This window comes from Panthera uncia (genome assembly GCF_023721935.1).
Source record: "Panthera uncia isolate 11264 chromosome A3 unlocalized genomic scaffold, Puncia_PCG_1.0 HiC_scaffold_12, whole genome shotgun sequence".
Lineage (NCBI taxonomy): Eukaryota > Metazoa > Chordata > Mammalia > Carnivora > Felidae > Panthera > Panthera uncia.
In genome coordinates, this window is record NW_026057579.1 from 10350118 (window position 1) to 10375931 (window position 25814).

The 25814-nt window shown below is 43.0% G+C and overlaps 1 protein-coding gene across 2 annotated transcripts; it reads right to left on the minus strand.

Moving 5' to 3' along the window:
* Positions 1-580: 580 nt before the first annotated feature.
* Positions 581-25467, minus strand: QPCT (glutaminyl-peptide cyclotransferase). 2 transcript variants are annotated; one of them, XM_049652288.1, is made up of 7 exons: positions 25243-25466; positions 17236-17382; positions 11102-11380; positions 5712-5888; positions 3632-3731; positions 2149-2265; positions 581-889 (listed from the first exon to the last, which is right to left on the minus strand). In XM_049652288.1, exons 1-7 carry the CDS (start codon positions 25360-25362, stop codon positions 744-746), a joined length of 1086 nt encoding a protein of 361 aa, XP_049508245.1. In that variant the 5' UTR covers positions 25363-25466; the 3' UTR covers positions 581-743. The 2 variants fall into 2 exon arrangements, with proteins under 2 accessions (XP_049508245.1, XP_049508247.1); XM_049652290.1 differs by lacking the exon at positions 11102-11380 and having other exon boundaries at positions 25243-25467.
* Positions 25468-25814: the final 347 nt, after the last annotated feature.

Here is a 25814-nt window from a genome sequence, read left to right on the forward strand (position 1 = left end):
GTGATTTTCTCCATTTTCTGATTTTTGACTGACTATATTCTTTTTACAATAAAAATGTTAAATTTGTAAAACGCTATCAAAATTGAACTATAGGGGTGCCTGGCTGGCTCAGTTGGTAGAACATGTGACTCTTGATCTCCGGATTGTAAGTTTGAGCCCACATTGGCTGTAGAGATTACATAAAAAATAAAATCTTTTTAAAAAATTGAACTATAAATTACATAAGTTTTCATTTATGTATAAACAAAGGAATTCACGTGGCATTTAATTCTGATTTAATTTTTATGAAATAAAACCTACAAAGAGTTCTCAAAGAAATCTGAAGGTCTTCAAACTACATCTCTGTTTTGTATGATAAGCAAGAGATTCCCAAGTATTGAAAAAAATCATAAACCTAAGGTTACATGTTTCACATCACCATCATATTTAAGTACTGTTTAGAAGACCATGATACTACATATATAAATCTGATTTAGTTTCATAGTTTCTTATCTGAGTTTTTTAAAGATACTTGTTTTCTGTTTTCCTAACATTTTTCTTCCTTTATCTCTCAATGAAAAGTAACGTGCAATTTAGTACATGATGTAAATCTAGGGTTTATTGATCACAAAGACACCTACAGAATGAAACTATAGGATGGGAGGTTCCACATGGCCTTTGCCTGGAGTAAGAATATTTTAGGTTGTGCCTTGACTTCTGAATGTGAAACTAGATACGATTACCATAAAGTTAAGACAGGATAATTACAAATGAAGATACTCTAACACAAAGACTTGTAGGATTTTGTTTAGATTGTCAACGGTTGTTTCATCCAAATTTTCTTCATTGTCATCCATGGTGTGCCAGACTTCAGGGAAAGGTGATGGTATCAGATGCAGAACTGGAACACCTAAAAAGAAAGAACCAACTTGTAATTAAGTGCTTATTTCCAGTGAGTAAAGAAGAGAGTACCATTCTTCAAGCGCAAGTCTGAGTGGGAGCTCTGTACCATTTAAAGACAGCTGATAACCCATCATTTCCTGTGTACCTCCTTGTATCTTACCCTTTCACTCCAAAGTCATTTGGCCATTAAACAAATGTTCATTAATTCAGTAAATAATTATAAAGCACCTCCCATGTACCAGTCCCTATTCTAGGAATTGAGATTTCATCAGTGAAAAGACCAAGCCCTGCTCATACGGAGCCTACATTCCAGTAAAGAAAGAAGCAAGGAAACAAATATAAAAATAATTTTAGAAAATGATAAAGATTCTAAAGAATAATAAAACAAGATAAGGTAATAGAAAATGAGGGGCAGACAGCTGGGCCAAGAAATATGTATTTAAAGTCAGGGAAGACTTCTTTGAGAATCTAACCTTTAACTAGAGACATGCAACAAAGGAGAAAGCAAGCTGCGCAAAGATCTGGGGATGAACATTCCAGGTGGCACTATTCGCAAGTGCAAAGGTCCTGAGGTGGGAGTGTGCTTGGCCTGCTTGAGGAACAGCAGGAACACAATGTGGCTGGATCAGAGCAATAATCAGAGAGAAAAGCAGAAAGAGATGTTGGAGAAGAACAGAGTCAGAAAATGAAGGCCCTTGTAGGTCATGGTAAAGACTTTCAGTCTTATTCTATATGATGGCAAGCCACCAGAGCTTGAAAGCAGGGAAGAAACAAAATTTGATTTACATTTTTAAAGATAACTCTAGCTCCTATGTAAAGTATAGGGAAGCAAAAGCAAAAGCTAGAGACCAACTGGGAGGCCATGGCAAGAATCCTTGAGTTGATTTAGACTTCCACCATCGACATCAAGGATATTGCTTCTCTATTAAGCAAAAAACACCAGAGTACACAAACTGTAAGAATATTGTCTTACTCTGTGAATGAGAAGGCAAGGTCAGTGGAATATGAGCTTTTATAAATATTCTAGAATGAGGGTGGAGGCTCAAGGATTTGGAATGACTTTCATGAAAAAATAGAAACCATAAGATGCTTAGTAGATGATTTAATTTATCAAGAAATTAAATGTAGTGGCTCCTCATCCTTCTAGATTGTTGCAAATACACACAAAAGACAATAAATATAAAATAAGTAAAAAATACATATATGCACGCACATGTACACACACACACACACACACACACACACACATATATATATACACATTACCTCTTCTTAAAAATGGGATATGGTCATCCTGAATCACACCTCCATAACCGTAATTCTGGAAATACCACCTCTCCCACGAGTGATCCTTGAGCAAACCTAATTTGTGGAGTTCTTGTTCTGCAGGTGATAGACAGCAGATGATTATCTGTTCTTATCTGATCAATACTCAGAATGCATAAGGACTTTGAACTCTTGGCACATGTGGTCATCATTTTTTAAACAAATTACAGCAGTGGGCACAACTACAGCCATGACAGTAAACACCTAGGCTCAACTTGGGTGTGGACGTTCAGTAGTAGTTCAAGGAGAGAAGAGTCACACGTGGCTCTAACATTACAGGTGAGAACCTCCTTAGAGGTAGATACCAAGTAGGACAATGGAGAGGAATAGACAATGAGAAAACCAGAGGAAAATGGCGGCGGGCGGGGATGAGGGGTGGGGGTGGGATACATAGGTTTACCTGAGACTCCGTTCAAAGTTTCTCTTATAATATTCTAGATTTGGATATTGGCAAATTCTGAACTCACAGCAAAAGTATGAATGAGATGGCAGTGTTTTTCTCGCTGCTTATAAAGAATACAATTCTATCCTGCTCCAGGAAGTCCATACAGTTCTTAAGGAATTCCTAGTCTGAAGCACTTGCCTCAAAAGCAGGCCTTCTGGCTTGGATTTTATCATAAAGATCTATCTCATCTACTTCATCTCTCCCTGAGGCCAATTGCCTTTTTTTTTTTTATTGGTGTGTGTGTGTGTGTGTGTGTGTACGTGTTATGGAGTAGGAAGGGATAGTGGAGGTATGAAGGGAAGAAGCTATTCCCCTTTTCCTTCTTCAAGCCCTATGCCTCTGTCTTGAGCTATAGATATTTTGTTTCTTTGCCTGGCCTGGCTTGACCTGGTCTGGACTAGTCTACTCTCGTTTAATTGACACTAACCTGTCTCTAAAATGACTTTTGAAGGATCTTGGCTTTCTCTTGCATCCTGATCTCTTACTTCCTTAGAAAATAGAGATTGTTCTAGATTTAAAGGGAAATCGTGTCTGAATAAGGCAGGAAATAAAAGATGACAAAGACAGAGATAAAAAAAAGAGAAAGAAAAATTAAAGAACATCTTTTGGTATCATAAAGACATAACATTCATCATTAGCCAGCATGCTTTGCTGACTGGTTTTCCCTAGACATGCATTCCATATGCTGCAAACAGGACTCTGGGAAAATAGTTTCAAACCATTGCTAGGGATGTGCAAATATTAAATGTAGCACTGTATGTTTCCATTTCCAAATGCAGTCTCATGCAGGAAAATAAAGGAGCCTACTAAAAAAAATAAATAGGAACAATAAACTAATAATCATCAAAGTGAGAAAAAAAGCCAGCGAAGTACATCACATCTTCAAATCACATATTTAAATCATAACTTTTGAATTTTAAAATGTAGTTTGGTGCGTAGGAAGGAACTAAGTTGACTTTTAGTGACAGTGGTGCTTACCAATTGCTTCAAGTCTATCAAACCATCTGGCAGAGTTTGGGAAAAAATTGGGAAATGTTGGGTTGGGAGCTCCAATTAAATCCAATAAGACCAACAAATCCTAAGGGAGAAAATAACATTGTTTAATCACTGTCACCAAAACACGTTTCAGATCCACCAATGGGAGAAAAAAAAAACCAGTCAAAACTAACTGCACTTCAACAATTGAGAATAACCTAGAGAGCTGTATAAATGAACAAAAGGTTTAATAACATTGTAAACTAATCATTTTGAAGAACTTTAAAAAATCTTGCTTATGCAATATAGACAAATGGCAAAGTGTAGATTGTGTCTGTAACCCCAGAAGGATATCACTCAAGATACATTAGAAAGAGAACATTTACATAACATTTTACCGATTAAAAAAGAATGTTTATCTTTATTTTCAAATAGGATTCCAAGCCTGTCTGATCATCTCTTCCATTCGAATTAGTCCTTATATTCTTAGTCTGCAATGCTACAGCTGCGTATAGGAAAGCACTTGGGTAGTAACTATTTACTCCTCAAGGCAGCATCTTGGAAAAACTTCTTGACTATGAGCTCTGTGACCTTCTGTCTCTGGATCTCCATTTCCTTTTCCATCAAACCAGAAGCTCAAACTTGCTGGTCTTTAAAGGTGTCTCCTGACGATAAGCCTCCATCATTGCCCCAGGGTTTCTTATTTGAGCCATAAAACAGCAGCAGGCTTGAAGACTCCCTGAAGACTACTTCCCACATTAAGAACTCCTGATTTATATCAGTGAGACAACATGTGGGTAGATATGTAGCACAGGTCCTGACCCACAGTACATAAATACTTGCAGAGTTTATGATTCTAAAGACATAAGATCTATTAACTTATGGATGATGATCAAATATATTCTTGGAGGGGAAAATAGGTTTGTTTGAAATAAGAGTATGTTTACAAAGCATGATAAGCTACTAAGAGGTCCCTCCCCGCCCCCCGGGAAGAAAATAGTCTTCACCATCACTACGGATTCATAGATTTGGACTCATAAATAAATAACTTTGTTCTTCCTACTGATCAATCAGGTCTCTCTCCTCCTCTTCTGAACGCTTTTTAGCCACTTGGTCCAAAGGGATGAACGAGGTGCCAACCATATTCCCCTGACCCATTATAAGGTGCCAACAGATAACAGGATGGAGACAATGCCAACATGATGTGTTAGAGCCACAGAGGACACTTAATGTGGCCAGTTGGACTCACAGGGTGAAGGTCAGTGATATGGCAAAGGACAAGGATGAATGGAAGGAGTTAGAAATAGACTTTCAGTTCACAGCACAGGGATGGATGAAAGCACAGGGAAGCAAGAAGTCTCAAGAGTAGCATGAAGTTCCCAACTGGGGTTAGTGAGGACATAAGACCAAGTGAAGGTCAAATATGGGAAGAGAATCAGGATAGGAAGAGAATTCAAAGGTGGAGTGAGGGACTAGCAGTGAGGTATGTGCCCAGAAATGGAATAAAAATGGGGCTGTGTGCTGCACTAATTACTTGATAATAAGAACAGGATATTAAGGCAGCATCACAAATGTTTCCATCCCCATGGCAACAATATTACACCAAAACAGACACGTCCAACACAATGTCCCCTACACATTTGGAGTCATTATAACACTTTGAAGCCACCAAGGAAATCCTTCACTCCCATCCCTATACCATGTCTCACTCCCCCTCCAGTTCCCAAGACCCAAGCCTCCTCAGGCTTTGTAGAGAAGCTTCAAAGAAGGGATTTGCTCTCACCATCTCTATACAGAACCAGGGAATGTGCTCCCATTGGACCGAACTGAACCTGGGATGTTTCCTTAATCTAATTTTTTACGTCATTTTAATTAAGCTCAGTCAAACGTAACTTCTAACCCAGAATCATTCTTTGCAGCTCTGGGATTCCTCAAAAGCCCAATGCCTGCCAAAGAATGTTCTATAATGAACGCTCTGTTCCAAGAATGCCGTGGCATTTTTAGGTCTTTAATTGGCTTTGGGTTTGGCTTCCTTTGACACAGAGCCCACAGCTGCAGCACCATGAAAATTCCCAGGACTGACCATGCCGTGCAGTTGGTTGGTGTCTTTTGCTCCAGGTGGGTGCGGTGTCGATGCCATCTTGGGAGCTAAGTGCCGAGATCCATACAGAGAATCTCGAGGAGACCAATGAAGAAAAGCCTCTTCCCCATCAAAGAAAATCAGCTGGAGTGAGAGATCTGGCTTGGAGTCTGAAACATTCTGGTAAAAAGAATAGTAAAAAGATAGCAAAAATACTGTGAGGGTTTAAAAAATAGCATACGTTCTTATTAACTGGGCAAAAAACACAGATATGCCATGAAGAAAAGGAAGATACCAAAGCAGGTGAGAATATGCCAAAATGTATTTTGTACCACTTCGCCTCCAAAAGTCATCCCATTCCCCATGGTCTTCACCCGTGTAAGTCTCACTTTCTCCTACTCCCTCTGAAAATAGAAGTCTTATATTTTTTTCTTACTCCTTAGAGAACTTAGAAACTATGAAACTGTCATGGCAGACACAGAGACACCCACCCAGTTCCCTTCCAGAAGGATATGTTGCCCCTGCTACCAAGAGAGCTGTCCACAGGTCTTCGGCTATTAGTTCTTTTAGAGATTGCCTCAGCCATAGGGGTGTCCTATATCCAATGACTGATCTAAGCAGGTCCTGGAGGCTCTATGGGGCCACTCCACCTCCAGAGCTCCCCAAGGTTGGCTGAGCCTGTTGTTGAACCTGCATGGTGGATTGACTTCTGCCTCTGCCTAATCCCATTTCTCTCCCCTCCCTGCTGCGGGTGTTAAACCAGGGCCACTCCCTTAGGAATGACCTAAATGCTAAACTCCACGTCAGTGTGCATCCCAGGGAACGGAACCCGAAACAACTGCACATTGTCCTTGCTGCCCACCTTAATTGAGTCTGCAACTTTTTCATTGAATCTAGGCTCAAGGATGCACCTTAGGAATGCAACAGGGACACAAAGAATAATAATTACAGCCTCTCTTTTGAAAGAGCCTACACTTCAGCTGGGTTAGGAAAGATAAAACAACATGGACAACACGTGCCAAGGGTCACAAATGGAACACCAAAACTTTTGTGGGAACTGGATAGAAAGACAGGTCAGATCCCTGGGGTGTCAAGGAAGACTTTATGAGCCAGGATTCAAGCAGAACTTAGAAGGGTCAGGAAGATTCTGATCGATTTTATACCTTTCACTGTCCGCTCACCCTTTTCAGATTAGTCCTTCTGGTACCTTAACCCCCACAGTCCTTCAGCCCCACTGAAATCCCTGATCTATTGAATCCTTCACCTGTTCACAGTCCTTCACTCCCATGAAGTCCTCACTTCCCTCCATATTCACCTTAAATTCCACAGCCAATCATTCTAACCACTCCCTTGCATACATGCTCAGCTCCCTGGCCTCTCTCTGCCTTGGCCAAACTCACACGGCGAAAATATAACCTCTAGCCCAGCTCTCTGCCTACTCTGTGCCTGCACGCAGCCGGACCTCGCTGAAGAAAGATACACAACCATTTGGTCTCTGCACCTCAGGACAGCACTGGGGGACATGCTCCCATCAGACCGAACTGAATCTGACATCTCCCTAATCTTTTATGGACGTACCTTCTCCTCTTATCTCTCTAAAGATATTTAAAACAGTGTCCCTTTAAGTTACCTCCTGCTCCTTACGCTCTATTTACTCTGAGTTCATTTTTCGTATTGTTCGTATTGGTCTACTCTTTCCTTCATGCTGGAGACTGTCCTCAAATGTCTGGCCGTCCTTTGTGTTCATTCATATCAGAGAATAAGATACTAAAACACTGGTCAGAGACAGATTGGTTGGCTTCAGCGCAGGGCAATCTGGTGCCCAGTTGGGTGTTTTCCACTGAGCACCTCCAGATCTTGGGTCTTTTTCATGAGGTAGTTCACACTCCCCAGAGAAGGAGCATCCGGTTTGCTCTCTGAGGGGCATAAGCTGCGTGCTGGCTTTCTCATGCTGAAAACAGGGGAAGGCTGGGGACCTCACTGCTCAATGCGCAGATTTTCACCTAATCTCCTTGGCTTCCATGGGAAACTTCATTCCTATCCTCCTCTGTATCTGGTGTCCCCACATCCAGAACCCCCCTGGTTCAGTGTCTCCAGAAAAATTATCCTGTCCTCTCCTGCAAGGCTACTGGTGGCATACTCACCCATCTGCCAGAGATGGGGTGGGAATCTATATACCAACTGGTCCTTGTGCAGACTAACAAACACTCCCCTCCCCAGCCCCCGGCCTCACTATCTCCACCGATCCCTGAGCCACTCCAGGATTTTGTCAAGGAACCACTGGCTTTTCCATTTCCTCCTCGCTCTGGAGGCTGTGACTTCTCTCTACTTAGGTATGTCATTCTCCATTTACCTTCTGTCTTCATATTGTGGTTCCCATTAACACATGTTCCCTAGTTTCTTCAAAGATGGAATTTTCAGGGCGCCTGGGTGGCGCAGTCGGTTAAGCGTCCGACTTCGGCCAGGTCACGATCTCGCGGTCCGTGAGTTCGAGCCCCGCATCGGGCTCTGGGCTGATGGCTCGGAGCCTGGAGCCTGTTTCCGATTCTGTGTCTCCCTCTCTCTCTGCCCCTCCCCCGTTCATGCTCTGTCTCTCTCTGTCCCCAAAATAAATAAAAAACGTTGAAAAAAAAATTAAAAAAAAAAAAAAAGATGGAATTTTCCTGATTGTTTTAGGGTGATTTCCTAAGATGGAAAAAAATGTCTTTATCGTCTGAAAACTAAGTTATCTTTGTATGCTAGTCATTGCAATTGTTTTAATATTGCCAACTGGTTGCAAAGTTGTAGTTCCAAATCAAACAGCATAATAACGAAACACCAGCACAGAATAAGACTGCCCAGTACCACAGACATTCTGCTCATGTCGGGGCAGAAACAAAAGCAGTTTTCACATTCTACAGGCTTGAAGGTTCAGATGCCTCCCTGAAATTTCAACAGCTGAGTGACTTCAGAGGTCAGCGCAACGACTCACTTTCCGTCCTCCGAGCGTCTGATCGCTAAGACAGGAGTAGACCGTGTAGACAGTGATCCTGAGTCCTGTGAGGCACTTTGCTCTTTTTGCTTCTTTTCAGGATTAGCAGGAAAATAACTTGTGGTCTTCCATTTTTGGTAACTCAGTCTAGAACCTTGGAGCTAGGAAAATCTGGTTTGTGAGGGTCTTTCAGTCTTTCATGGTAATGTGATAAATCTAGTTACCAGTGTCAACGTAGCAGGTGAATTATCTGCAGGCTTTCCCCATCCAAGGTTGCATCAGCTAATGCCACAATAAGAGGGTGTACAAACCCACCCCAAACTCAAGTGGCTTAACACAACACTCATGTGTCCTCCCAGGTCTGTAGGTCAGCTGGAGGACTATTGATCTAGGCTGGTTGCAGGAGTTCTGCCTCACCATGCAGTCATGAAGGTTGGCTGGGCTCCACACGTCATATCCTCCCCCTGGGACTGGCAGGCCAGCCAGGGCGTGCCCTTCTGGTGGCGGCAACGGCACAAGACAGCAAACCCAATTGTGCAAGCTCATTCCCAGCCTCTGCTGGTATCACATCCACTAGCATCCCATTGGCCAGGACAGGTCACATAACCAAGTCCGGAGTCAAGGAATGAGAACGTACCACCTGCTACAGTGGGAAGGCACAGCAGGGTTACAAGGGAAAAGATGGGAATGCATAACTGTAATCTTATTCCTGGAGGGGTGCACGCAGTTGGGACAATAATCCAGACTATTCTGCCATCCTCAGCCAGGTCACATTCCACTCCCACGTACCCAATCCATGACAGCTGAAGAGCTTCCAACAACACCTTAATACAAATTTAGTTAAAGTACCCCTGGAAAAATGAATCTCATACTCTTCATGTTTCCATCAAACATGATCCATTTTTTTTAAATGCCCACATCACTGTTACTTCTATGAGAAAGAATAATTAAGAGAATGTGTGGAGCGCCTGGGTGGCTCGGTCGGTTAAGCATCTGACTTCGGCGCAGGTCATGATCTCACGGTTCGTGAGTTCGAGCCCCGCGTCGGGCTCTGTGCTGACAGCTCAGAGCCTGGAGTCTGCTTCGGATTCTGTGTTTCCCTCTCTCCCTGCCCCTCCCCTACTCGTGCTCTGTCTCTGAAAAATGAATAAACTTTAAAAAAAAAAAAAAAAAGGAGAGAGAATGTGTGTGTGTGTGTGTGTGTGTGTGTGTGTCTGTGTGTGTCTGTGTGTGTTTTAATGAGGATGTCCACCTAACAACCCATTTGGCCCTTTCTGTTTCTGGTCACTATAAGCAGGTATGAGCTCCAGAGAAAACACACCCACTATACAGACTGTGCCTTTCATTTAATGTCCTTAGAATGTAAACATGGAAAATTAAACTTTTTATATCAGCTTCTGAACTCCCTCACCCAATTGCTGGGAAGGGTACTAGTTAAAAGCAGGACAGAGGATGGGACAAAGACATTATAGAAGGTTCAGGAAACAAAACAAAACAAACTAAAAAAAAATAGTGAAAAGGATACTGAGAGGTTACAAACAATTCTTGCTTTCAAGTTCAGCATATCCAGCAAAAAAAAAAAAAAAAACAGAACCAAATATCTCTATTCCTTCCATTACAAGATAAACCTTTTACTACTTTACTCCCATTGTAGCAAAGGCTGGCCTCTTCATAAAACTCTGAGGGAGAAAAATGCATTTGCTGCCTGCGAACAAAGTTTTTTGTTTTCGCTTTGTTGTGTTTACTTGGTTATGAGTGATATCTGAACAAAATGTCTTCATCTAGGTTAGCACTTTTTTCCAATGTACCCTTCAGAACACAGAGACTGAAATAGCATCTGAGAGTCCCAGAAGTATTTTGAGCTGAGAACGTACAAAAGCTCTGCTATGCTACATAAAATTGAGCCGAGATTCACAGATAATAACAATAATGCATTTCTGCTCCAAGTTTTTCATCTTGATATGTCTGAAAAACCCACTCTCTACTTCAGAAGCACTTTTCAATCAACCCTTTCCCCCCAACTCAAGAGCCACACCTCTCAGATTAGGAGGTTGTGATGTTTCATGGCTACGTGAACAAGAAGAAATAAACATAGTTCTCATACATATGCCTGTACCAACCATCCACCCTCTTCATTTTTTGCAAAGAAATGTTGCATTTAATTTAATGTGCATGCAAAATTAAGCAATTAAGTGCCACTGAATAAATTCACTGTCATGTATCCTAGGTTTATCGTCCATGGTTGACATTTCAAATAGTGTAATCTTCCAATTAATATTCATTCAACCTCATGTCTTTTTGCAACAAATTATTACAAAATGTACTGAAAGTCTACATTTCTAAATGGCCTTCTTACTCCCCCAAGGATTCTAGAATTCACTCTGCGTTTTATTCCCAGAATCTTCGAGACAGAAACAAATACCTTCAAGGAAAGGAGTTGCTTGTCTAAAGCCCGGGCAAGCTCCAACAACATCGCGCATGGCACTGCTGAGTCAGTGGCTCCCACAAACACCCTGTTGTCCCAAGGGGGAAAATACTTGGAGTCGTAGTGACAGGCGAGGACCAGGTGTCGTTTAGCGGTGGGATTGAGGGTGCTGATGATATTTGAGAAAGATCGGTACCCATAGGGTGTCTGACTCAAGAAGGTGTCTATTTCCAAGACCCAGTCGGCTTGAAGTCTTTGAATTCTCTGCATGATGTGCTGATCAAAACAAAAACCAAAATTTCAGATCTAGACAGTTTCCATTGGTTCACTGTATGTATGTATATATATATATATATATATATATATATATATACATATATACATATATATATATAAATTTATGTGATGTCTTTCAAGTTAAAAATGCAATACGTGGTTATAGAGTTAATAGCAAGGGTGATTAAAAGAAAAGCTATCCCTCTCCCTCTCCCTCTCCCTCTCCCTCTCCCTCTCCCTTAACCATACCCCTGCCAAGCAATCCCAACGCACTGTTGGTATTAACTGATGTTAATAGTCTGATGTATATCTTTCCACACCATCCTTAATGTTTATATATACATATACTAGCACACAAACATGTATTTGGCAAAGGGGTACATGTTTTTATAGGAATAGAATCTATACATTATTCCGACCCCTGCTGGTATTTAACAATACCATCGGGGTCATTTCTACATGTCAGGAGACAGAGACCAGTTCAGTATGTATTACAGTCCACTTTCAATACTTCTAGGAGGCTGAGAAGGCATTTTGAGAAGTCAGATACACCGAGGTCCTACAGATCTCAACTTCTACCCTAAGTTCTTTGAGAGCAAGAACTGCAAATGGTAACTCTTTTCTCCCAAGAGCACAGCATGTGCCCCAAGTTCAGCAAATACTTCAAATTGTAATGTACGCTAACAAAAGATTCTGATGGTATAATGTCCCACAAGGGGATTTCTGGGAGATATCTGAGGTCCCGCCCATTTTAAGAATCAATAAACAACTCTGAACCATAATGACACATCAAGTAGTTTTCCTCGGCACCAAAGGCGAGTTCAGACCCCACTACAAACGGTAAACATAAAGAAGAATCTGTTTTCCTATCTCTCCTCATCACCTGGGAACTAATGAATCACACAGTGGCTGATAGGAAGCAGATGGAAAAGAAACACCACTTCTGAGACTGGCCGTGTCTTCCTTCAGAGTCTAGACTTCATGGTGTGACAAGTTATGGTGAGGTCACTACTGTTCCATTTGCCCTTTCCTGCCTTCATTTCTCCTTCACCTCATGTTTCTCAACTAGGTTTCATTTATTTTATTTTATGTTGAAATATTGTGTACATCTTTGTAAGTGTGCCTTAAAGGATCTTTTAAAAAAGTCAGACGACAAACTAACCATCAACAGGACTGGCAATTTGTTGCACCGTGAATATCCAGTAGGGAAGGACCGTGAGGTGACAAACATATAACTCATAATCACTGGAAAAGAATCGAGGCTTGGTTTTTGGTTGTTTTTCCCCCACCCCCAAGGAAATACAAGATTTTCTAGCCTAGCCAACTCTTGTATGGCCTGTCATAACTAATGTGACAAGACACGTAGGCAAAGGCTTTGGAAAAACTGTGGCAGGAAGCTTCCAGGAAAATAACCAAACCAGAACGAGGACACTGATTCCCCATTCAATTCTGTAAAAGCCAAATAAACAAACGGTTCCCTGATACTCATTCCCTGCTTTCTGCAGTGACGCGGACTTTGGCCACAATGGCATGTGTACACAGTCCCTTACCTTTTGTATTACAAGTTCACAAGTTCTCTTTCCAAATAATAAAAAGAAATGTTAATAACCTTTCAAATAATTAAAAGAAATCGTCATTCGTATCTCATTCACTTTGTTTTCATCCACAATTCTTAATACTGGGCTTTGCTCACAGTAGGCTATTGCTAACTATGGGCTGATTCTAACTAGTAAGTTATTCTCAATGAGAACAATAAAATTATATGATATCAAGCTTGGGGAGCTTGAATAGAGACAAATCACTGCGCATCCAAGATCGGCTTTCCACAGAATATGAAAATAAGTTATTCCCAGACTTTAGGGAAGAGAAATTTTTCCATAAAGGGGTCATCTTTAAAAAAAAAAACAAAAAACAGGCGTATATTCCAGAACATCTGGCATCCAGATGATGAACGATTCCAAATCAATAGCGGCCCGTATGCTTACAGAAATGAACTGAGATTTAAAAATATGTATCTGTTAGCTTCATTCAGCTGAAGTCTCACACACAAACTCATTTCTCAACTACTAAATAAGTTGTGGACATAATTTCTGATATCTTATGTTGACACTCAAATCCACAAAAGCCTCAGCAAATGTCCCCAAAAGAGTCCTCTCTGAAGGAATCTTTTTTTTTTACTCAGTGTAAATTTTTTTTTAATTATCTTAGCAACGAATTTCTTTATAAACAATCATATTGGCTCCATAATCTCATTAGGTCACCAATATCCCTTGTTGTGCCTTTGGCTTTCAAGCTTAGTCTGCAAGTTCCCACTGCAATTCTCTAGAGTGGGCTCCCCAAACCACCGCTCTGCTCACTAGAATGCCCTGAAACCAGGTAGGGAGTGCTTCCTGAAACTAAGTAGCAAGAACCCAGGCCTGCCAGGAGTGCAAAGGGCAGTTCAGAATATAGATTGTATTTTGGACTATTCTAGATTTATTTTTTGGATGGGGAAGGGAGAAAGAGACAGAGAGAAAGAGTTGGATGGATAGAGAGAGAGAGATGAACACAGAGATAGACGGACATTGAGTAGAGCCAAAAAGAAAAGGATACAAAGATAAAGGTGGAGGCGAGGAGAGAGAGTGAGAGAGGAAGAGAAAGTCAGACATAAATATGACATTCTACTTCCAGGAGCGAAGGCCCCAGGCATTGTAGGTTAACATTAGTGAATGACCCTGGGTCTAATTTAATTTCACTTAAATTCTTATTTCCAGGTTCCAAGAAACAATAACATTAGCAGCCCAGGTTTGTTTGGAGGAAGCAGATTCTACAATGTTTGTCCCAAGTTTACAAACATGTCATTCTCAGGATGCTGATTCCTGACACGGGGGACCTCAGGTACCTCCTCCTTCTTAGACATGTTGGTCTCCCAGGCTCCATGCTGAGTGCTCTCCACACGGGGCCCTCCACTCAGGGACAGCCCCACCTTGGGCTAAAGAAGGCCAGCTGCCACTTCTCACGTGTACTGTGCATCTACAGGGGATTTTAACCCTACAGTTTGTAGCTTGCCTCTTTTAGACAAAGTTTCTGGCTTGCTCCTCCTTACGAAGATGTCATCATCCTGATTTTTTAGTTATTTTTTTTATTCCTATCTCAGATAGAAATGACCAAAAAACCCCAAAATTTCATGCCTTCAAATTATTTATTCTACAAATAAATTATCTCCTAAAAAAATAAAACTTCTAAAAATCCAATAGGCGTCTTTAGGCTCCGTGATGAGAGGCAGTAAAAATGGAGACTCTGGGACATCGTTCTCATATTATTCTTTGAAAAAGAATCCATTGCAATGCACATCTTTATCATCAACTGCACAGGTCAGTTCAATAACCAACTTTATACCAAGTCCACGTATCTTTAGATTTGAGAGTCTTCTCTAGCTACAACCCTGAAACGCCATAAATTATAAAACATCGAATCCAATGCTCCAAAAGGCCTCAGGAAAAAAGCAGATTTTCCACCATTCTTGTTTGGATTTAGTTCTGAGTGACAGGTCAAACTGAGTGCATTAGTGTGTAATTCCCTCATCAGAACCCAAGTGTCATCTACCTCATCTTTTTTTTTTTTTAAGTTTATTTATTTTGAGAGAGAGAACTTGAATGGAGAAGGGGCAGAGAGGAAGAGAGAGAGAATCCCAAGGAGGCTCTTCATGTCAGCACGGAGTCCAATGTTGGGCATCGGGGCTAGGAGCTAGGATATCATGCCCTGATCTGAAGTCGGATGCTTAACCAACTGAGACGCCCAGGCACCCCTACCTCAGTTTTTTAAGTTTATTTTGAGAGAGAGAAAGAGAGAGAGAGAAAGAGAGAGAGAGAATCCCAAGCAGCACAGCTCTGCAGAGCCCAACACGGGGCTCGAGCCCACAAACTATGAGATCATAAACTGAGCTGAAGTCAGACTCTTAACCGACTGAGCCACCCAAGTGTCCCCACCTCATCATCTAAAGTAGAAATCCCTCTCTTTCCACAGCTTAGACAGCAATCCTGGTGATTTTCAGGACACCTGGGTAGCTCAGTAGGTTAAGCTTCCAATTCTTGATTTCGGCTCAGGTTATGATCTCATGATTTGTGAGATCGAGCCCCATGTCAGGCTCTGCGCGGACAGCATGGAACCTGCTTGGGATTCTCTCTCTCTCCCTCTCTCTCTCTCTCTCTCTGCCCCTCCCTGGCTTGTACTTGCTCTCTCTCAAAATAAATAAAAAATAAACTTAAGAAAAAAAAAGAAAATACTTGGGAGATGAAGTCCAGGAATATCACTGAAATGAGAGGTATGTATCTCACTCTCCAACTTAGGCAAGAGAAGAGCCAGAGCTGGAGACGTTTATGAGCACACACTGGTTCGCCCCAGTCACCGCTTTTCAGTGATAGGATTGTGAAGTCAAGCTGAGTTGGGTCCAAATTCTGGTCTCATCACTATTATGTGTATAACCTTGAACAAGTTAACTCATATACCTAAACCTCAGGCCTTTTGATCTGTAGCACTAGGATAATAATAGTACCCACACGACAGCATGGTTGTGAGGACTGAATGCAAAAGTCCATGCGAAGAACTCCATAAAGTACCTGACTTCAAAAAACAGTGCTCCATGAAAGTCAGCCATCATCATTATTATACCTCGCCCCGCCCAAAGGTTAGAAAGAACTAAGGCACTCTTTGGGTCTCCACCATCTAATTCCTTAGGAGAAACAGGTGCTTGGTTGGAAGACAGGAGCCTAATGGGGCAGCAGACAATGGCTATCTGGGTTGGACGTCAGAGGCAGAGTCATATACTGGGTACAGAGTCATATACAATGGCTGTGTTGCTGGACCTTGCAGATGTCACTCTGTCACAGAAGTGGGGTGCCAAGGTCTTTTGCCTGGAGAGTGAGGCAGATGGAGTACTCTCAGAGGAGGATTTGAGGGGTCAGTCTCTCCCCATTCTTTCCTGAGCTGCCCCTTGAAATGCGGCTATTTTGAAAAACATTCATTCAGAGGTGGGATATCAGATTCCTTAGGAAGACTGGCACTAAGGAGGCAGAGACACAAGGTCTAGCCCAGCTATGGTATAATTTACCCTCTATAGCAGTGTCTTTCAAACTGCAGTGGTAAAATCAGTGAATCTCGAAATCAGTTTACTGGGTCATGACCAGTATTAAAAAAAAAACAATACAGAACAAACTAGTAAAGTAGAATTAACAATATCAGAGCAAATCACAGGTAATGCAGGTAATAAGAGTGCGGGGTTTTTTTCATGAAACTTTGGTGTCAGTTAAATCTATTTTTATATTTGTGTGCACAAAATGTAAGTTTTTTTAACTTTTCTATTTTTTTTTTTAACATGGATCAGAATCAGAAGTTTGAGAAACACTGCACTGGAGAAAGTAGCTTATAACTGATCTTGACTTGCCCTCCAGGGAGAATACAATTTTCCAAGAGGAATGAAGGCCTCATAGGACAGAAAACCCACTCTTGGCCAGAAACTGTCAGTTAAGGACTGCTTAGGGCTAGTGACGTTGGGTGGTTAGGGTCCAAGAAAACGTGCTGGGGTGCCTGGGGGTGTATTATAAAAATGACCAAGAGCTGAACACTTAGTACCCTATCTCATGTTGTACCCCAACAGAGATTTCACACCTAAATTGATTTAGATGAACATGTATCACTCAGTTCAGAACAGACATTTACTCTCAGTTGTTTGGTTTTTTGAGTTGCTTATTTTGGTGGATGATATGATGAGATGAGAGATCTGAATATCAGACAACTCAGAACTTGGGACATAATATTATCTCCCACGTGCAAGCAAAGTGTTCAGCAACCTCCAGGTTTGTGTGCCGCGTCCTCACCTGGCGAGCCGCATAGCTTCCAGGGGATCCCGGGTATCGCTCTATCAGCAACGGTCGTAAGTCATTTTGCCACATTGCTGAAATACTGGTGCCTTCTGCAACTTGTCGAAGAGACGATGAATTCAAAATGGCTGGTTGGTGATAATTCTGAGGATTAAATAACATCATTTAACTGGCTATCATTTCATAACACGGTCAGGACTTATCCTGAGACATTTGCAATAGAAAACTATTTCTTTTGAATCTCAAACTAAAGAGATAGGTCTTATGCCATAAAGTAAGTTAAACTACTCAACTTTCAAATTGGCCCATTACATCTAGAAAGTTAAACTAACTGTTTTGGCAGCTTATTTTAAAAAGAAAATGGGGGCACCTGGGTGGCTCAGTCAGTTAAGCGTCCAACTCTTGGTTTCAGCTCAGGTCATGATCTCACACCTCGTGGGTTTGAGCCCCACATTGGGCTCCACGCTGACAGTGCAGAACCTGCTTGGGATTCTCTCTCTCTCCCTCTCTCTGCCTTTCCCCCCCCCTTCTCTCATTCTCTCAAAATAAATAAATAAACTTAAAAAAGAAGAAAACCTAAAATTACTTATGTACTTCTCATCATATATTTTCGTTGTAGAGCTCTAAACTAGATGATCATTGAAATTCCTTTCAGCCAGAGTTTGATGATTCTATAACCCGCTAAATAGTACACTTTTTATCTTCCCTTAAAATTATTGTAAAATTCTATTAACACTCACATTCATAGAAACATTTACATATTAGCTGAATTAACCTTAAAGAGCTAAATAAACATAAAAATTAAATTTGCTTTTTTTAATGTATATACATATATTTTTCGAGAGAGAGAGAGGGTGCACACACACACACACACACACACACACTCAATGTGAAAGCAGAGGAGGGGCAGAGGGAGAGGGAGAATCCCAACCAGACTCTGTGCTGGCAGCACAGAGCCCAATGCAGCGCTCCATCCCACGACCCTGGAATCATGACCTGAGCCAAAATCAAGAGTTGATCGCTCAACCAACTGAGGCACACAGGTGCCCCTCAAATTTGTACTTCAGATATAACCTTACACACACTGTATTTTCTTGTGACACTAGTAATGATGAATCATCCATTCATTGCGTGTTTATCAGGCACTCAGCAATGGAATGTGTTACTCCTCCCCTAGGTAAGTGAGTGATTGATCAGCTGATTTCTGCCCTAAGGGGAATGATGAAGGTCATATAGGATATTCAGTTCTTCAGAATGCAAAACAGAAACTGAAGGAGCCTTTTCTTCTTCACAGTTCTTTCCGGCACCAGTGTTGGTTAAATATGTCCCAGTAATCACATAGGTATTTCCTCTCCAAGTGGCTGGTGAGAAACTCTGGAATTAAAGAATGCTAATTGCCAATTACTTATACTCATCTACACTTTGCTATGTCTCAACATTACTCTCCAGTGTGATCATGCAGAGAACATGGGCTGTGGGTTCAGACAGACCCTCTCAACTCAGCCCCCCACCACTCACGAGGTGTGATTCTGGTGGGTTACTTAACCTCATTAAGGCTCAACTTCCTCATCTGTAAAGTGGAGGTAATAACACCTACTTCCTAGAGTAATTATAATTACGTGAGCTAACATATATAAGCCACCATAGTAAACATTCAATAACTTTTCATTCTATTACCTTCTATCATACATGAAAGAGATATAGAATTTAGAGCTGGAAAGACACTTGGAGATGATTTAGTCCAACCTCCTGAATTTATGTCAGTGGAAACTGAGTTTTTCTTAGAGAGCAGATGATTTTCCCAAGGTCATAGGAGAGCTCCAGGTAAGTCCATGAAAAGATCCGGGTTCCATGGATTCCCCCTCCCATGCCCTTCTGCTCTGCCTCCCTGCCTCATCTATGAACCTCCAATTACTCCCAAATGTGGATGCTGTGCCCAAACATCTTAAGGTTTATCTTTGTTTACTGATAATACATCTTTAAATATACTTCATAAATTTGTCACCTCAGCCTTTCAATTCCCTGGTACGTTCAGGATCTCAGTCCTTATGTTAACTCTCAGCACTTTGAAGTAGAAAGCTGAAGCTAACAGACAAAACAACAGAAATGTGAAAAGGGCAAAGAAGAACCTGGAGGCAAGAAGTGGGATGGTTTCTATGGTTAATTACTACTTAACCAGGCCAACAGGAGCCTGTCTGGTCTCTCCTGCTGCCTCACCGCCCCCAGGCAGGGCCACTCGCCCCCAGGGCACCATGCTTCACTCACCCTGGCCTCCATTCAGGTCCCAAAGCAGTGTGAGACTCTGACCTGTTGAGGCTTTTGCCTCTGCGGTGGTTTCTGGCTTGCAGGCTCTTCCCTCTCTCTTCACCTAACTCAGGTTATAATTTGGAGACCCCTTTCTTGTGTGTTTACTTGTTTAACATCTAATTTCATATTGGATATCAGCTCCATGAGGGCGGGAACTATCTTTACTTTCTAGTCTTCCCAGGTCCACACAGTGCCCTGGGCATATTGAGAACTCGAGAAATATTGGGTGAACTCATCAAATAAGGAATTGACAGAGGAACTACCTCTCTCAAATTGTCTTCACTAAGACGATGCTTATAGAATAATAAAGTAAAATGGGCATTATACATATCAAGTCAGTTAAATGTACAAGCAATCATAAAAACAGGAAAACAAGAAGCTACCTACTGCAAAGGGCCAGGAAGTGCTATGATTCAAGTTTTGTGGTCTTTGCTCTTTTTAAATTTCTAACAGTCAGTGCTTGTGATGCTTTAGAGTTGGTTTGGCCCGGGGCAGTCTCTGCGATAACCAAGAACTGTTGTGTCGGGAAGGCTGTCTGACCAGTGACTCCTTTTCTGTTTAGTGTCCATTACTCTATCCCAGAGCCTACCTGGTCACCGTGGACAAGGTCCTTCACTGCACGTCCACAGCGGGAGGAAATCAAGCTCATGTTAAAATGGGCAGTTTATGGAGACTCTAGAGAGTTCTTAAGAGATTTGAGGAAAAGCAGGAACAAAATAAATAACCCTCCAGCATCACTAGCTGTAGCAGATATCCTACATGAAATATAGTTGAGAAACAGCACCAAAAAATGCTTAAGCCTTTCTCCCAGAACCCAATAAACATAAAAATCTCTGCAGAGATCAGAGGAAGGAAAGAGAGGAGAAACCTGGACAGAAAGTGTGGGCTGGACATGAGAAAAGTAAATGAGGCAAAAACAGTGTTGAGCCTAGTGCTAAATGCAAACCCCCAATTAGTCTAGGATTATTTCAATTAAAAGGCACATCGACAAGTTTCTTTAGTATAGGCATTCTCAGAGGAATGAGTCTCTATTACAGCCCCTGCTTTGTCTTTTCAGCCAGGCAGAAAGGACAATAAGTCTGCTTTGGGTGACAAGAACCTTTCAGCTAAAAAAGTGTGAACCAGATATCCTGAAACATCTCCTCTAGGCTAATCACATGATGCTAGGCCAAAGAGGGTTTTAATTACATAATTTGTAGCACTGGCCCAGCTTGCAGGGGGATCTGAGGTCCCAAGCCATTGAATTAAAGGGAGATCATTACAGAAGCCCAGTGATTTCAATTCTAGTTCCCATCCCATCTGAGTGTCTCCCAGACAACACTCAGGTTAACTCCTGTGTTTACCAGTAAATTCAACCCAGCCAGCATTTACAGACACCCTTCCAGTGTGTCCGAAGCCCCTGGCATGACAAATGCAGTTGTGGAGAAGTTGAGAACCGAATAAGGTAAAGTTCTGCCTTCTTTGAATGCAATGAGCCCTCTAGCTAAAAGAAAAGCAATGTAGGCTTTGAAACGACAATTCAGAGTCAAATCCCAGGACCCTGGCTTACTAGCTGTGACAAGGAAAGGTTTACCTATCTGTAAGGATGTCAGAGTACTCACCTATCAGGTGGTAGAAACTAAAAAATGGCATATTTTGCCTTTCTTCCCCTACCAACACCCAGCCTATCACTGACCGCCCCGTCCCCTGACTTGGAGTCTCCATTGTTGCTTCCCTAAGAATCATGGTGGGTAGATGGGAGAATGCCTAAGAGCTTTTAAAACCATGGAAGAGGGGAACCCTAAACACTCAGAATATGTGTGACTCCAGAAGCAAAAGTGTGAAGTGCTGAAGACAGCAGTAGCAGCTTGCCAGAGATGACCATGGAGGAGAACCCCTAGGTGAGGCCAACCCTCCTGTATGTCTTGCCTTGCTTCAAAAACTCTGCCCCTCCACATCCAATATGACTTGAAATTTTCTATGTCACCCTTGTTATAATAAAGGAAGATTCTACCAATACACGGAGTCCCAACTTTATGATGGAGAAAGTTTGGAAACAAGCTAAATGTCCAACAATAAAAGGATAGGCAAATTATGGAATGCTGATGATTTTGCAATTATCAAGTGATGCTTTCAATGGGTTTTATTGGTTCAAGGTAACACGCATACTTTTAAGCGACATACTAAAATATGAAACCATATATGGAGCATAATCCCTAGTGAGAAATAAGTATTCACATGTGTTATTTTAAAAATAAATAATTAGTGTTTATTGAGCATTTACCACATGGCAGCACTGTGCTAAGTGCTTTAGATGGCTAGCTCAATTCTCACAAAAACCTACGAGATTGATATAATTGTTGTCCATTTCTATAAATAAAAATACACACATATATACATGTGTATGTGTGTACATATAAATATGATATATATCTATAGAAAGAAAGAGGGAAGGAGAAACAGGAGGTAGGGGAGAATGAGAGAGAGAGAGAGAGAGAGAGAGAGAGACACTAGGAATCAAAACATCAAAACAGTTAACAGCAATCATCTCCAAATGTGGGATTATGGTCACAACAGTTTTCTTTTTAGTATACTTTTCTGTATTTTCCTGGTTTTCTAAAATGAGCACATGTTAACTTTATAATGGGGAGACTTCAATAGAAGTCATACTTTTTAACTAACAGCTTCCTTTAAAAAAAAAAAAATTGCAACTTTCCTAACAGCCATTCATCTTCCACACCTAAGGGAGGACTAATCTAACAAGATTCCTTTTAACAGTCAGTTGACAAAGTTGTACCAAAGGAAGGGGTCTGTAGCAAAGAAATAGGATTGGGGATCTAGGATGGGACAGGATTCCAGAGAAGTAGTTTTGGAATAAGGCCCAAGCCCCAGATAATTAACCTTTAAGCTCCATGAGGGAGATCCGGAAAGGGGCTAAATAGGGAGAGAAGGTTCCAGAAAGAAACAATCTATTCTGGAATTCCATTTAGGATCCACTCTGACCCAGGAAAAGAGAAATAAGCTCTCCCTCTGGTCCCCCCAACCCTCCCACCAGCCCCACCCTCCTTCACTCCCTGGACACTGTTCCCTGTACCCTCAACCAGGACTCATCTACCTTGGAGAAGAGAGTGGAAGAAGAAAGATGAAGGCTCTTCAGTTCGCTGGTGTAGCCATAGTCAAGTGTCCTCACTTATAAATTGGGGATGAAACTTCTCTCCTCCCAGGGGCACTGTGAGGTTCAAGCGAGATGGTTATACATGAGCGTCCCGGAACCCAGATGCCAATGCCTCTAAATATACACCTGTGGGCCCACCTGAGAATCTAACCATTTATACTACTGCCTCTATGGGAAAATGTTTGCAGGTTTCAAACAACCCAATCACAGTCCCCCGAACTCAACCACCAAGTAGGGTTGAACTGTTTTATGTAGTAGATGCCACTGAAAGAGACACGCCTTTACTTCAAAGCAAAGGAAACAGATTTCAGAATCAATGTTTTCTTTTTTTTTTTTAATTTTTTTTTTTTCAACGTTTATTGATTTTTGGGACAGAGAGAGACAGAGCATGAACGGGGGAGGGACAGAGTCTAGAGAGGGAGACACAGAATCGGAAACAGGCTCCAGGCTCTGAGCCATCAGCCCAGAGCCTGACGCGGGGCTCGAACTCACGGACCGCGAGATCGTGACCTGGCTGAAGTCGGACGCTTAACCGACTGCGCCACCCAGGCGCCCCTGGAATCAATGTTTTCTTTACTGTACCTCACATTTTGGCAGACCATTGTACCAAGGGCACACCTCAGTGATTAAAATAGTTAAATGCCATATATAGCAGGAAGGCATGTGTTTCTATTTGGACCAACTCACTTCCCAGGCCACAAGCTATACTGGACATCTGAAGGACTTTATGTAGGCCTACCGAGTAAGGGAGGAAGGAACCAGAAACTGAGAACCGTCATGGTTAATCTTGTCATTTGCTCACACCATTTGAATGTACTCTTTTTTTTTTAATGTTTATTTATATTTTTGAGAGAGAGAGACAGAGTGCAAGCAGGGGAGGGGCAGAGAGAGAGGGAGACACAGAATCCAAAGCAGGCTCCAGGCTCTGAGCTGTCAGCACAGAGCCCGACGTGGGGCTCGAACTCACAAGCGGTGAGATCATGACCTGAGCCGAAGTCAGACGCTTAACTAACTGAGCCACCCTGGCCCTTGCTTACACCATTTGAAAGCATCCAGTTTCCTAGTAGAACAGTATTTAGAAGCTTCTTAAAATAAACATAAAAGGGATTTACCCTTTCAAAGACTTTTCTCAAAAGTTAGTCTTGTTAGTTTTAAACATGTCCAGAATCCAACACCTTCTCCCCCCTAGAAATACACCCTGCCTACAAATGATGCCTAAAGAACAGCTCATTCAAATACTCCCTATCTCACTTACTCACCCATTCAGATGTATCAGAAAAACACAGTTGGTGTGGCTCCACATTCCGGTTATTAATGCCCCCTTCCCAATTTCTGATCAGGAAGGTACCCAGGATGAAGTGAAGAAGGAAAGGATTTAAGTGTGTAATTCAAGGTCCCTTAAGGGACCTTACTCCTTCTGAACGCCCACAGAAATTTTTTCTTATAATGCAGTTATTCTTGAGTTTGCCTTCCCACATCCTCACCAGGTTCCCTGTGGCTGGTGGTCTCCACGTGTAGGTCGGGGCACATTGTGGGGTCTGAAGCTAAGTAAGCATAACCCAGAGAACTCAAGCAGGCTATTCATCTGCACATGCACGCGGCGGGGTGCGAGTCCACGGGTGACCACACAGGGCCCGTGCAGTCGCCAGTGTGCCCTGTATTCCCAACGTGCCAGTAAATACAAGCATACTGTAAGCATTTAAAAGTTCTGCTCAGCAACGCGGTCAAGGTTTATAACCCTGGACTGCTTTTTCTTAGTATTTTTAAGGGCATTTTACTCCGGTATCATTAACATATGCATAATTTCCTAGCGATTTCATGATTTCAAAACTGTTACACAAGAAAAGGAAATAATTTTGAACCTGTTTACTGCACGCAGAGGAAGCGTGCCTCCTAAGTTCCTTATATGAATTTCCACCTACAACCAGATACATTGCTCTGACAATTGCATTGACTCTCTTAAGGGGAAAAAAAATTTTTTTTTAAGTGAAGCGGGTCTCCGGTTAGAGCTGCTCCGCTTAAAAAACCTAAAGCAAACGGTAACACGCGTCTGTCTCGAGACTGCACGGAAACTCCAGCGTCCCAAGGGCGTCCGCGGCTGCAGCGGTGGGGGAGCAGTAGGCACACCCCCAGGCGCGCCGGGCACCCCCGCGCCAGCCGAGCGCCGCGACCGCTGGCCTCCCGGGTCCCGAGTGGGCGGCGGCGAGGCGATGAGCCCTCACCTCCCCGCTCGGCCGCCGCCGGCTAGACACACTTCCTGTGCCTATCACTACCCGCATCAGACCGCAGCCGAGGGGAGGCTGGTGACATCACCCAGCTCCCGAGGCTTCTCCAAAGCAGTCCCGAGGCCAGCGAGGCACCCCGACGAGGACGCAGAGCTCCGATTCCTCCGGGTGCCCGTTGCGGGCACGGCTGCCTGGGCCGCGGACGGCGACTCCGCCTGCCTCCCCACCCCCCTTGCGAAAGTGTGGTCGCCCGGTCCCCGGTCCCTGCGCGCGCGGCACGAGCCGCCCAGGTGCAGTCGCGCAGCGGCAGCCGCTCACCTTCTCCTGGGTCCAGTCTGCGGCGCCTCGGCTGACCCCCCGGGCAGCCAGGGGCAGGGCAGCCGCCAGCAGCAGCAGGTGGAGGGTGCCCACGGCGCGCCGGTCCCCGCCGCCTGCCATCTCCGAGGCTGTCTAGGCGCCGGCTCCCTGGGCCACCGGCGGTCACGAGCCCGGGAACGCGCGTCCTTCGCCGTCCCCCTTCTCCACCCTTGGGTCGACTGCGCCCGCCTCCCCATCGCCTCCCTGCCGCCTCCCCACTGCGCCGCGCAGGCCGGAGACGCAGCTCTCCTCCCCCCACCCCCAACCCCCGACCTTAGCAACCCGGGGGATGGGCTGTCCTGGGAGGCGAAACCTTCCGAAACAAGGGAAGGGAGCCGGCCACTTCCTTGTCTTGGAGAGGAAGGAAAAAAGGAAGAGACAGGGAAGAGGCGTTTTTATGATCTCCAGTCCCATAACTGGGAATAGAAAAGGGAGGGACAGTTCATCACACCCTATGAGGTTATGGAGTGTTTTCCCACAGCTCTGCAGGAAGGGATGGACAGGGAATCCACATTTACTGTACCAGGCACTGT